The sequence below is a fragment of the Schistocerca cancellata genome, chromosome 5, assembly GCF_023864275.1.
Source record: "Schistocerca cancellata isolate TAMUIC-IGC-003103 chromosome 5, iqSchCanc2.1, whole genome shotgun sequence".
NCBI lineage: Eukaryota > Metazoa > Arthropoda > Insecta > Orthoptera > Acrididae > Schistocerca > Schistocerca cancellata.
This window is the reverse complement of record NC_064630.1, coordinates 377,014,428-377,029,541: the sequence shown is the minus strand read 5'-3', so window position 1 is coordinate 377,029,541 and position 15,114 is coordinate 377,014,428. Positions and strand designations below refer to the sequence as shown.

The 15,114-nt window shown below is 39.4% G+C and overlaps 1 protein-coding gene across 1 annotated transcript in view; it reads right to left on the bottom strand.

Moving 5' to 3' along the window:
- Positions 1–15,114, bottom strand: part of LOC126188549 (uncharacterized protein C1orf112-like) — a 186,582-nt gene that overhangs the window by 81,875 nt on the left and 89,593 nt on the right. The window contains exons 7-8 of the mRNA XM_049930148.1: positions 3,332–3,474; positions 847–973 (exon numbers count right to left, since the gene is read on the bottom strand). Of these exons, the coding sequence (XP_049786105.1) occupies positions 847–973; positions 3,332–3,474 (270 nt within the window). The remainder of the gene's footprint in view (positions 1–846; positions 974–3,331; positions 3,475–15,114) is intronic.

Below are 15,114 nucleotides of genomic sequence, written 5' to 3'. Positions count from 1 at the left end.
AACAACTGTAACGTATCTGATCTTCATTTTACAATAAAAAATAAAGCTATCCACATAATGGAAGTTGGTCAAATATCATTGTGCTTTACTAGGCAAAGTCCTATTGCCTGCAGTATGCTCTCACCTCATTATGACATTGGAACTGTCTTACCAAGTTGAACGTGGACTCCGTATCATGGTGCAATTTGGCAGTATCAACAGGCAAGTCTCAGCTGCCCGATCATACAACTAAGACTTGGTTTCACAAGCTGCAACATGGTCGCAAATGGATCAGGGGCCCAAAAATGTAGAATAAATTTTTTTATTTCATGTCTATGGTCACAAATTTGTAAGTCCTCAAACTACCGGTTTTGGTCAGCAATGACCATCTTCAGATCTGTTTAATAAAACATGTCCTAATATACTGGAGCCATAGAGGCATCATAAAAAGCTAAACACAAACTGTTTTGAACAGTAGTGCTGTTGACAAGATGACTTTTGTGTATACTATTATTTATGTATGTGTGATGATGCTAGCACTGATTTTATGTTTAGCTTTTGACTATGCCACTTTGGCTCCAGTATACTAGCACATGTTTTTATAAAACAGATCTGAAGACAGTCATTGCTGACCGAAACCGGTAGCCTGAGAACCTACAAGTTTGTGACCATGACGTGAAATAAAAGAAATTCAAACTATGACTTGACTAGTGCTGCCCAAAGGGAATGTACCAAATTCTGGGATGTCTGTACAAAATGAACAATTTACCTTTAAACAACAAAAGTAATTCCATTGGTATTACTGTAGGCTATAAACACTGCCACTCTTGCAACGTGACCAAATAAAAATATAACGGCCATCTTTACCTGTACAAAACAACGGTCCTCAAGGAGATGGCTAAGTAAGGGATCTGCACCAATTGAAAGATACCGCTCAATTTCTTCTGCGATCCCAGTGGGAACTTTCTTCCACAACAGGAAATGTGGTGAGAGCCTGTTAAAACAAAAACAATACATAAGGCAGCAGACTGTGAAAAGAAGGAAAAATATGTACGACCATCAATAAAGCCAAATTATCTCCAGAATTAAAATTTCCATAGTATAAGTGAGCTTATAGAATGTTTCTCTGCTCCTTAATTATCAATCAATTGGCTCATGTTTTATGTCTTCAAACAGGGAGGAGGCAGCCTGCATGAAAAAAGATCACTGCTTCTCACAAGAACTGCGTGGCACTCTGTTAGTGTAGGAACCTGTGTTTGACTGTGGTTGGTAGGTTGTGAGTTTTGACTCATGAGAAGCTAATCAATTTGGTGCATAAAAACACATCTTTGTATGATACACGTAATGTGGAGTGTAAAGATGTATTGAAAGAGCTTTACCTATGGAAGGAAATATGCCCAAATCTGAATCAAACCATTATTAACACCGTAACTTAACGATTTTTTTTTTTCAAATTACATTCCAAAAAATAATTAAACTGGAAGCAGTCTTGAACACACAAATTTTTAAATGTGGCGAGCAGTTTCGATCTTATTGTAAGATCTTCACACCAAAATGAATGAGAATCCTTATAAACCTATAAAGGATGAAATCGTATATCGATAAAACAGTAAAGAACACTGATATATCATAGATGTCAGCCGGAGGCGGTGGCGCATGGCAACCCTCTTGCTTGTGGCTGGTGGTGTACTGCAATGTGAAGGACGCCAACTGCTAATTAAATACGTGAAGCCCCGCCCACCGTCTCCGGCATAACGTCATGGATAGCCAATCACGTAAGTTACATTTCTGCCACTTAAGAAAGTAACGTGTTAGTTACTATTAAGCCATTATTGCCATCTACAGAACTTATAAAACAAGTTAAAATCTTATAGCTTATAAAATATAGTGCAAAAAGGTAATTACTGCGACCTAAATAGTGTGGCCCTCTATCATGTACGTTATCGACCAAAGCAAAGATGATAACAAAGGCACCACTCTAGTAACGACGGCTACCTACTCGTCTTACTAGGGCCAAAGAGGCTATCTATGGGGAAAGCATCCTGTTCGCTTTAAGGTTACCAGGGAGACCCAACAAAGGTCGATCAGTACATGAAATGGGTAAGTAGTATGTGCATAAGTTACTGTTACCGTTAAAATTTTAATTAAAAGACTTCTCGTCAAAATTAATATTACATCTAGAATGCGATATCAGTAGCGGAATGTTACAGAAATTAATAAAGTAAAAGCTATATTACCATTACGGTCATTGGTCTGCATAGAATGCAACATGATGGCTATCATGTGCGTAAAATTAATGACATTATGCCACTAAAGAACAGATAAAACCACTGTCTGGACAGTCATGTCATGGGCGGACGAAATTATTTACACCGATCATCAAGCTTCAGAATTCTTGCTGGAGTAGTAGGTTATTACACAACTTTCTAATAGGTGGGCCTTGTTTTTACAAGAACTCCAAATATAAACTAATTACATAAAGGGTTCTCAGAAACAAGTCCCTGATGCATTGTCAGGTGTACCTTTACGTATGAATGAAATGAAATACACTGAAGGACTTGGTGTCATTTTTGCAATCAATTTCCTAATCTCAAGTTATATCAGTAATGAAGTAAGAACACTAGCCTTAAGAATACAGCAGGCAATAAAACTTATGAATATTAATTAACAAGTTGTTTTGTGGCAAGGATAATGTTTTGACACATCGTTAAACATCTGTATGAAACAAAATCACAAATACGGTCTTCAACTTATAAATTCCTGAATCTTCACCCTTATGTTTTAATAAGTGGTAGCATACAGATGTATGCTTGGATCCATTGTACCAGTGTTGTTAAAAAATGTGTATTTCAACCATACATTAAGGGCATTGTATAAAGTTATAACAAAAGCAAAATTTATTTGCATACTTAAGATGCCAACTACTATCTATTCATCACTTCACGCACTGCCGAGATCCTGCATCAAGAGGTTAGGAGCAGACAAGAAGATTTTACGCGATATTCTGAGGAGTGATCCTGCATCGACATTGTCACAATCACAACTAAACACAACTGAATTAACATGAAGCAGAGTATAACGCAAATTATGAATATTGACCCTGAATGTACTGATATTGAAGGTCTGTTGATATAGGTATCAGTCAATGTTCACCCAGGATTGTGTACAGATTCATAAATTACCTTCAAATTTCCTTCAACTATTCTTTCCGATCAATTTTTCCAAATACTCAAGCAGTTATTACTCAATTTCCATCATCTCCCTACATATACCTATTCAGCAACCACAATGAAACTGCGTTAAACTTTTATTGTGATTTTCTTCAGTAAGAGGGACTTAAGGAATAACTTACCTATGAAGTGTGATCAGAAGGCGAAACAAGTCTGTGTAACTGTCACTTAAGTAACCGGCATAGCTTTCACACAATTTCAAAATAAGTTTCAGCTCAAATGATGTCACCTTCAGGTTTTTTATGATATCTGGTTTGTCATATTCCTGGAAAAAAAGAGCAGATGTGCTTAAATTAGTACACACACACTGAAAACTATAAACTAAATTGAAATCAAAACATATACATCACTATAAGTAATGGCTGCAAGTCACAAATTTTGCTGCACAAACATGCAAACAAATTTAAATAAAAATATTTAACAAAACTGATTAATTACCTTCTCATAGCATTAGTGATAGTAATGCATGAAGAATATGAACTGATAAGCTATTGTACACTGCTGTGTCATACACTTAATGTATGAGAAATGGGCAGATACGAGCCACATCCTCATGTTTACTTGAGAACAGCTCAAGAGTGATGTAACGTAAGAATGCACATTAACACAGCAGTACAGTGTCACAGAAGCTTTCACTTTAAACATTAGAAATGATAGCACTTGCACTAATAAAATGTGAATACTCTCTGCTCTTCAGACACATTGGTTGGTTGGTTTGGGAGAGGCAACCAAACAGCGAGGTCATCAGTCCCATCAGAAGGATGGGGAAGGAAATCGACCATGATCTATCACAGAAACCTTCCCAGCATTAGGCCGAAGCAATTTAGGAAAATCATGGAAAACCTAAATTGAGATTGCCGAATGTGGGTTTGAACCGTCATCATCCTGAATGCATCTCAGTGTGCTAACTACTGCGCCACCTCAGTCAGTCCTTACACATTGAATACTTGTGTTGGACTGGGGTTCTACACTGAATTTTTACCCATTACAGACAAAGTTCTTACTGTTTCCTTCTCTGAATCTCAGAATATGGGTAGTTCCTTAGTCACTTCAATGTGAGCTCACTGATAACCTGACCCTGCTGGAAGTGGGCATAGAAGCATCACCTAATAGATGCATTCTTATCTTTGGAGGGCCTACGACACTGCCTTCTATCCCGCCAGTGCACGTACATAGTCCTTTCTCCTTTTCTGCCCCCTTCTACCGGCACAACGTCCCAGTGCTGCACGTAGCAGTCCCCTCCTTTCCCCACCACGTCCCTGCACGGCACTACAAGCAGCACTAGTATCTTTCCCCACCGATACCCTGCTATTCCTCGCCCTCCTTGCCCCACTGCTTATCCCAGCACAAACTGCTTCTCACCACAGACACAGTCAGACCTTAGCTACAGGAGATTATGGTAGCCACGTGTATGTGAGTTGTGTTTGTGTGAATGTGCCTGACTTTTCTGCATTTGATGTAAGATTCGGTCTGATAGTTGAATATACCTAGCATTCTTTCTCACTATGCCTGTCTGTGACTCAACGACTCCTCTATGAGGTGAGCAACAATTTATATCCTTTTGATAGCATTAATATTTGTATTAGATAGATACTTACTTTTCCAGTCTATAGACAGCTGATAGTCACCTCATGAAGTTACATAAATGCTTTGAAGTATTAGATGAAGACAATGAGTAACAATGGCTATTTTCAAAGTAGGTGTTTTTCTCCTAACATACATTTATGAAGTAATTACTACAATTACAGTTTGAGCATTTAATCCTAGTCTTTATTTTTTGTTAGTATACTTTACAAAAGTATCCAAGACTAGTTGTTTCTGCCTGTTAATGTACAACTTGTTTCATTTCACATCCCTGAACGCTCTCCAATACAGAATTTATGGAATTGAATCCATATCTATATCTACATCTACTTCGGTACTATGCAGTCCACTTTACAGTTTGTGATGGAGGGTACCCCATACCACTACTAGACCTTTCCTTTCCAGTTCCACTCATAAATAGAGTGAAGGAAAAATGAATGCCTATATGCCTCCATATGAGCCCCAATTTCTCGTATCTTATCTTCATGGTCTTTAAGCGCAATGTATATTGGACGCAGGATTGTTCTGCAGTCAGCTTCAAATGCTAGTTCTCTAAATTTTCTCACTAGTGTTCCTTCAAAAGAACATTGCCTTCTCTCTAGGGATTCCAATTTGAATTACTGAAGCATTTCTGTAACTTTTGCATGCTGTTTGAATGTACCAGTAATAAATATAGCAGCTTGCCTTTGAATGGCTTTTATGTCTCCCTTTCATCCAACCTGGTACGGATCCCAAACATTTGAGCAGTACTCAGGAATACATTGCACTAGAGTCCTCTATGCAGTCTCCTTTACAGATGAAACACATTATCCTACAACTCTCCCAACAAACCGAAGTAAACCATTTGGCTTTCCTGTCACAATCCTTACATGCTCGTTCCATATCATGTCATTCTGCAACATCATTTAAATGACGTCACTGTGTCAGAGTAGGACACCATTAATGCTGTAACCACACAATACGTGTTTGTTTTTCCTCCTCATCTACATAAACTTACATTTTTACTACATTTAGGGCTAGCTGCCATTCATAACACCGACTAGAAATTTTGTCTAATTATTTTCTATCATCCTTAGTCAATCAACTTTGACACCTTACCGTACACTACAGAATCATCAGCAAACAACCACAGATAGCTGCCCCCCCTTTCTGCCAAATGTAGAATAATAGTGGCCTTATCACATTTCCCTGGTGCAGTCCTGACAATCCCCTTGTCTCAGGTGAACATTCGCTGTAGAGGACAACATACTGCCATAGAGTACTCTTTGAAAAATCGAACTAGGATTCCATCTAGACCTGGTGACTTATTTGTTTTCAATTCCTTCAGTTGTTTCTTACAACCAGGATGCTTATTACTATGTCTTCCATATGGGAGTCTGTCCGATGGTCAAATGAAGGTATGTTTGCATGATTCTCCTGCCTGAATGATTTACTGAATGTGAAATTTAAAACTTTTTGGTTGACAATAACGAATTATTTAGGGGTAAAGGAAACAACTCACCGAAAGGCAGAGGCACTGTGTCATCGACAGATACACAAACAGAAGTTACAGAGCTTTGCTTTGCTATCTTTCAGAATGAAACACACACACACACACACACACACACACACACACACACCTGTCTCCCTACATTGTGCTTGGTCAATTGCTATAATGACATCATGATCGCTGATCCCCATTTCTCCATTGATGATGTCGATAAAGTCCAGCCTATTTGTAGCTACCAGGTCTAAGATATTTTCATTGCCTGTGGGCTGCCAAGCAATGTGATCAAGACAGTTTTCAGAAAACATGTTCCAAAGTACTTCATATTGCTGTCTGGCTGCACCCCCTGCAATGAATCCATAGATAGGATGAATACACTGACAATGAAAAAAATTCCAAGATTTCCCAGTTAAAAATACACTTTTTCCCTGGTGAAAACACACATTTTCCCTGGTAAAAATAAATATTTTCCTGGGCGAAAATACACATTTTCCCGGATTAAAATACACTTTCTCCTTGTTAAGTGATAGTATGCTTTCCCTAGAATTGTAAAACTTGTCACTCCTACAAATATTGAAGTTTTTATACATCAGCATAGAACTTCCTGGCAGTTTACGAAACGAAACCCAGCAAAAGAATAATACATTTTGGAAAGCTCTTTGATGTGTAACAACTATACACTGCATATTTTCATATTATGAAAGTATAAAATGAATTCCACTAAACACAGTACATTAGTTTCCGAAGCACTGAATTTGAGACTGTGGTGCGCTTTCATCGGCCAGTCATAGCTCATGTTACATCATCTCACCAGCAAATGATAGCAGGTATTCAGAGCGTAGGACACTTGATGTAGTCAGCCAATATCAACATCACTGTTAAGTTGTGAATCACACAAATAGGAAAAATTAATGATTTAGATTAATATACCGTGTGGTTAAACTTTTCCTATTTAACACATTATGACAGAGAAACCATTTACCATACGAGTACCAAACTTGGTAACATTAATGTCCAGAGTATGGGGTGCATGATTTCCGTGAGTCGCAGCACTTCCATCCAGTTCCAACTACGGCCACCTGATGCTGTGATCAGTCACTGTGATTCATACTCTCACACACCTGACCAGTTGCAGTGCACTTGTTGATGTTTCAGCACAAGTTTGGAAAAAAGGAACAGAGTATTATTGGAGAACCTCTATTACCAAAACAACAGTAATGCTGCAGCTGCACTTCGAGAAGGTCACTGGCTGAAAGGATTAAAGAAGGGGCTGCTTTTTCCACCTGCTGTGTGGAGCATGCTGAAGTAGTTCGAATCAACTGGAGAACTGGACATCGATCCGGGAAGAGGCCGAAGACCAGTTGCACCACAGGTGGTTGATGAAATCTCTGTTGCTATAGCAGATAATGCTGCATGCAATTCCCGATTGTCAGGCAGTGTGCATGCTGTGTCACGACAGATTATCATCACATGGTCTACTGTACGGAAGGCGCTTCGACCCGTTCTCAAATGGTATCTGTACAAGATCCATATGTTACAGCAGCTTGCAACACAGGATGCATGATATGTTGATTTCGCTCTCCACTTTCTCGTAAGGATGGCAGTTGACAAGGGCTGACCCTGGACCATCCTATGGACAGACGAAGGTCATTTTTCTCTGATGGGTGAGGTGAACACAGATTTGACAAGTGTGGGGATTTTCACCTCCAGTTACTGGGCATGAAGATCCTCTATATGGTGAACATGTCACCGTATGGTGTGGCTTCATGACCTTCGTTCATCATTGGCCCATTCTCTTTTGGACAGGTTGGTGCTCAAGGACTAAAGATGTGCAGTGTGACTGGCCTGCATTACTGTGATATGCTGCAGCAGCATCTCATACCCCACCCTACAGAAGAGATACACATTGAACTCAACAGTTTTCATGCTAGATGGTGCTTCACTGCACATCACTCGTGACGTTCATCTGATTCTTCGAAACACATCTGCAAATGATTGAATTATCAGCCAATTGTTTCCAAATGCTCGGTTGGCATGATCACGTAATCTCACTCCCAGTGATTTCTGGTTGCAGGCCAACCTGAAGAACAGGGTTTACCAGGACAGTGTTCACACACATGCTGATCTGAAGCGCAGCGTATCAAAAGAGGTAGCCAGCATACCTACGGACGTGCTTTGTTCTGCTGTGCATAATGTAGTCCTGTGCTTTTAGACTCTTCTGGACACTGATGGACGCCATATTGAGAGCCTTTTGTAGCAGTAATGGCACCGGTATGTAACAATATGATGTACCTAGCAGCACATTAAAAGTGTTTCAGTTGAACTGATTCTGAATTATTTCTCTTCCTTGTGTCCTTGACATTAATGCTACCTATTTTGGCCCTTGTTTGGTAATTTAGTGACTGTGTTACAATGTGTCAAATAGGGAAAGTTTAATTATAACCACCCGGTAAATATAGAGTATAGGTGTTGGGAAAGCTAACCTTTCACATATAAGATTGGTCTTTCTCTTTAAGTTATATCAAATACAAATGTGCCAGTAAAATTTTACATGACGACAAAATGTCTTGTCTTCTGGACCCAAAATTTTTCTGTGTGGCTGGTCCTCAAAGTGTTTTGAATGAGTGTCAAACACTCTGCGATTTAAGAAATTCGTCACACATTCTCCCACTTAACATAATTCATCTTGCATAAAAGGAAATCTACTTTGAAAGTAAGACTTTTCAAAGCACCATTTGCAAATTTTCCCACAATCTGTTAGAAATACGTTCATTTGAGCAGTTACCAGACAGGCAATATTGTGCATACGAAGCTGCAATGACATAGGAAACTTGTGCTTGGTGTCTGCTCTGCTTATACACTGTTCATCGCACTTCTTTTGAAATTTTGTGTATTTGGACATCACATATGATGTGCAGCAGCTGTTTGGAGGGGCATATAGAGTTGCTGTACTTGGCACAGTTTTATTGTGTCCTATCCACATAAGGAATGCAAAATCAGAAAACAGTCCTTAGCACAGTATTCATTTCAAAACTAGACACTAGAATTCAAAGTATCCTAATATTTTGCCATGTGGTAACTTTTAAGACAGTTTATTTCTTATTTTTTTATTATTATTTGTACTTTGCAAAACTGTCGTGTAGTACCGGTATTTGCAATCAAGTTTCCATCCACATGGCATTGCAAAAAGCCACAAATTTCATTAGGGAGGGGGGGGGGGGTAGGGGGGTAGGTTGTATACACCAGAACTATGCACAATAAGCTTTTCATGACCATTAACTGGATAAAAATTAACAAGGTTACTTGTGAAACCAAGAAACCGTATAATTGGCAGTTCATATTATATTCCAGGGGTAAATACAAAGACTTGTGGGGAGTTACAATGACAAAAATATGGCATGCTGTCAGTCTATAATTTACTGAAGAATAGTTTTCACTAAATTTAAGAAGTAAACAATACAAATTAAGAAATAAGAGGAGGTACCAGACAAGTGTTGAAACATGTGCTGTGATAAAAAAAGACTGTGTTTTGCAGAAGGCAGATATGTAAAATACTGCTAATGCTTTTCAGTGTGGTTTCTCAGGATGCTAATTTTCTTAGAGAAACATTACAGTATTATCTCATGTTCAGTTCTTTATCATGGCATAAGGCCATACATGCTAGAAGATGAAAAAGTGCATCTGAAATTCAGCGAACAGCTGAAACTAGCTAGTAGTATGGAATGAAACACTTTGTTTCAATTAAATTGACTGTCTGTGCAGAAAAGATAAATAAAAGACAGACTTCTTTAGCAAACCGGCAAAAATAACTTCATTGTCCTGTAAAGCAATTAATACTGGATTGCCAATAATGCGGAAATAAAATAAGAAAACTGAAATTAACAACATATTTTAGGCCTCCATAATTATGTGAACACATTTTAATTCATCTGATAGCTCCCAGCCACAAAAATTAGTTTTGTTTTCATGTGATGTGAGAGCTGTAAACAGAAAGAGAGAACAGCAAAATCACAAAACCCAAACGTGGGTCACGTAGAGACTACTACTCACTAAAATTCTGACTGCTCTACGCATGTGCGAATCTGGCAGCTTGGGCGCAGCAGAAAAATTTCTCTGGGTAGCATGTGGCTGCTTGCAGCTACTGCTTACATATCTAACAGCCGTACTTCAAACAGTGAAAAGCAGGAGTAAGTGCTACTCATACACAACTTCAATTCTGCGCATACACATAAGCCTGCTGGCAACTGCTCAAACAAACCTAATTTAAGCAGGCGTGATGCTACGCTCACTGAAACCACTTTTTGTTATGGAGTATTGCACAGTCTTCATCCTAAAGCATTTCACCAATTTTTCTTCTGGCGGATGCTTGTGTGTGCACTGTGTTTTATTGTTGTAAATGGTGCATTTTCTTTACAACTTAAGTTTAAAACTGGTCCTTTTCTCTCATTTATGTTTCATTGCTGCAGTATCAATCTGCAGCAGCGGCCTACAATAAAATTCTTTGTCAAAATTACAAAGATAAACTACAACAATGAAAAATTCCTGGAATTCTAAAAAGTTCCCGAATTTTTCCCAGTTTTCTCCCAGACGGTAAAATTCTCAGGTTTTACCAGGATTTCCTAAGCCGTATATGCCCTGACAGACATCCCAGTCTATACTCGGCAGGTTAAAGTCACCTCTAACTAGAAACGCATGATCTGGATATTTACATGCTACTAACCACACACATTCTTTGAATAACTCTAGAACTGACACAGCAAAATAGGGTGGTCAGTAAAAACGTCGAACAAATAGCTTGGTTTCACCTAGATCTTTTATACATGGCCTGATAACCTCACTACCGCGTTCAACTTTTGACCTCAATAGAGACAATATTTTTGTAAACTGCAATGAACGCTCCCTCTCCTACTGGCTCTAATCTGTCTTTCCGATATACATTTTATGACTCGCTAAATACCTCAGATCTTTCCACTTCAGGTTTCAGCCAGCTCTCAGCCTCGAGAGTAATTTGAGCATGAAAACTTTCCTAGAGGGTAGTAAATTCAAGAACTCTGTTACAAATATTTCAACAATTTACAGATAAAATTTTGACAGTTGAACCGTCTTTACTCTGAATGTAGTATGACTTCCTTTGCTGCTTATCAGCTAGTGAGTGTTCATTGGAGTACCTCTAACTACTTTCTAGCCTAAAAAATCCTCATGTGTACTCCACAAGTACTCTGCTAGCTGAGTAGCTACTTGCTTTGTATAGTACACACCTGACCTATCAAGGTGAGTCCTAAAAATCCCCAATCCATAAAGCATTTCTAGAAATATGTAGCCAAGACCATCACAGAGTCAATGAATCCTTGGTTGAGGCCTTCCACTTGGCTTCAAATCAAAGGATCCCGATCAATTCTGGGGAAAATGGTGCATATTGCAAGTTCTGTTTGCACTCCACTCATGAGGCCAGCAGCCTTCACCAATTCCACCAGCTGCCTGTATGAACTAAGGATGGGCTCAGATTCCATGCAACAGGCGTCATCTGTGCTGACGTTAGCCAGAACTTGCTGATGACTGCACTCTGCTCACTCAATAGCTGCAGGCAAGACTGCCTCCACATCTTGGATGAGGCCTCCCAGCAGACAAACTGAGTGCACATTGGCTTTCTTCCCTGCCCTGAATGCTACCTGCCTAAGGCAGGGGTATTTTTTAATATAAGGTCTATTTTTAATAAGAAGAAAAATATTGTAAATATCTTTAAAAAATAATTTTCTCCATGTTGTACATTCTAAACTTTTATCTATGTTTCTACGTAATTTCCATTGTTGTTCCAACATCTGTCATACTGCTCAACAAGTTCTCTCTCTCTCTCTCTCTCTGTTTTAAAAAACAATCCTTAAATGCACTTTTCACTTCTTTACTTCTTTGTCACTGTTGAAGCACTGACCATCAAGGATCTCTAAGTACTGAAACAAATGAAAATCACCAAGAGTAGAGTCTGGACTGTAAGGTGGGTGAATCAGTTGTTCCCATGCAAAAGGCATAGTTATACCCTGCATATGTGCAGAAGCAGGTGACCTTGCATTATTATACAGCAACATCACACCAGAAGACAGTAGGCCATGCCACTTGTTTTATATGACACACTGAGGTTTCTTGCACTCAAAAACCAAATTATAGATTGTACCTCTAAGTTAGAAATTTCTACAGTTCAGCACATGGGGAGGCGATATGGCAGCAAATGTCCTCTAAATGCATGCAGAACATTTTGGAGCAGATGCGCATACACACTGCAGTTATCAAATGTCATTCTGACTCTCACTCACAAAAGGATCTTATTCAAAAAATACCGCTCATACACTATTTGACCAAAAGAAAATGACTTACAAGTTTGTGGTGCCCTCCATCGGTAATGCTGGAATTCAGTATGGTGTTGGCCCACCCTTAGCCTTGATGACAGCTTCCACTCTCACAAGCATATGTTCGATCAGGTGCTGGAAGGTTTCTTGGCGAATGGCAGCCCATTCTTCATGGAGTGCTGCATTGATGAGAGGTATCAATGTTGGTTGGTGAGGCCTGGCACGAAGCCAGCATTCCAAAACATCCCTGAGGTGTTCTACACGATTCAGGTCAGGATTCTGTGCAGGCCAGTCCATTACAGAAATGTTGTTGTGTAACCACTCCGCCACAGGCCGTGCATTATGAACAGGTGCTCGCTTGTGTTGAAAGATGCAATCGCCATCCCCAAATTGCTCTTCAACAGTGGGAAGCAAGAAAGTGCTTAAAACATCAATGTAGGCCTGTGCTATGATAGTACGACTCAAAACAACAAGGGATGCAAGCCCCCTCCATGAAAAACATGACCACAATATAACACCAATGCCTCTGAATTTTACTGTTGGCACTACACATGCTGGTAGATGATGTTCACTGGGCATTCACCATACCCACAGCCTGCCATCGGATTGCCACATTGTGTACCGTGATTCATCACTCCACACAACATTTTACCACTGTTCAATCATCCAATGTTTATGCTCCTTAGACCAAGTGAGGCATCGTTTGGCATTTACCGGCGTGATGTGTGCCTTATGAGCAGCGGCTTGACCATGAAATCCAAGTCTTCTCACCTTCCGCCTAACTGACATAGCACTTGCAGTAGATCCTATTGCAGTTTGGAATTCCTGTGTGATGGTCTGGATAGATGTATACCTATTACACATTATGACCCTCTTCAACTGTCGGTGGTCTCTGTCAGTCAATAGACGAGGTTGGCCTGTACACTTTTCTGCTGTCATGATTTGCACTTCATTATCACATCGGAAACAGTGGACCTAGTTATGTTTAGCCGTGTGGAAATCTAGCGAACAGATTTATGACACCAGTGACACCCAGTCACCTGATCATGTTCGAAGTCTTTGAGTTCTGCAGAGCACCCCATTGCTCATGATGTCTAATGACTACTGAGGTTGCTGATATGGAGTATGTGGCAGTAGGTGGCAGCACAATGCACCTAATATGAAAAACATATGTTTTTGGCGGTGTCTGGATACTTTTGGTCACATAAGTGCAGCTTTCTGGAACAAACACCTAAGGTTTGACAAAACTATTTGTCACTGCATCCATTCTCTCAGTCATCTCTGTCCGCAAGGCATGCGTGACAGCTTCCACAGCACTAAGAAAAACACGAAAATTCTGACAGCAGTCTGGCATGTTGAATGAGTCCTTGAGGAGGACTCTGATGGATCGGGACATCATGGTTAAGGTTTTTTGAGGTTTTACCTAGATCATTTGCTCTGAATACACAGGAGATTTGTCATGCACAGCCATAACTAAATTCCTCCCATACACCTTGCCTAATTAAGCTTAATTTCCACCTTTAATGGCTGCAACATTCACAAGATACCAGACACCCCTTTCTTACATCATTCTGCATGAGGTAGAGTACTGATTACAAAAGACTGAGTTGTGCCCAAGTGTTGGTCTAGCACGGTTTTAAATCCAGGAAGGCTCATTTCAGCATATACCCTGCTGAATGAATGGAAAGTGCAAATTTGTTCTGGAAGAGAGCCGCTGCAAATCTTGCAAGAGATCTCATATAAAACACAGACAGACAGAAATCATTACGTTTCAATACAGGGGCATAATTTGCAGAAGAGACCCATTTTCACAACTGTTGCATTAAATGATGCAGTATTGTAAGAAAGTGTGGAACAGCAATTAGGAGTGTAAGCAATGTTTCAATTTGTGTAAACTACGCTTTAAATTGTGATCAATATTCATCAGATGCTATATAATATGCTCAAGTGAACCATCAAGAAGCCACATGGGGAAAAAAATAAAAATAAAACATCAATGGTGGCTTCATAATAAATCCTTTGATCATAACAGTTAGATTATTATTAAAAAAAAAGGTCCATAAAATTTCTCAAGACTAAATCTTTGCAAACTTATAACTGTTTCATATGGTCTCCCCACACTCCTACCCCTCTGTTGTATTGTGAGCAAGCAAGGTTGGAACCAATTATGTGAATGCACGAACAGACTCTGTTGAGGCAATTGCTTAATTGTATGAATGAAATGACATGTTGTTTGCAACAGATTCCGGACAAGATACCGGCAAGACAACTAATGGACCAAGGATTTGAGCGCACAGGACCTCCGAGGGCATTTTTTCATGACTTCTCTGACACTGAGATGACTTGTTGACATCTGTTTTAAAGAAGCTGTTGAACCACAAAGTGTTGCGCTGTTTGATATTCAGTGGTTTCATTTTCATAAGTAGTATAATGAAATCAATAGTATCAAATGCATCAACTAATATGAGTAATGTTAAAATGGTTGTGTCGCATC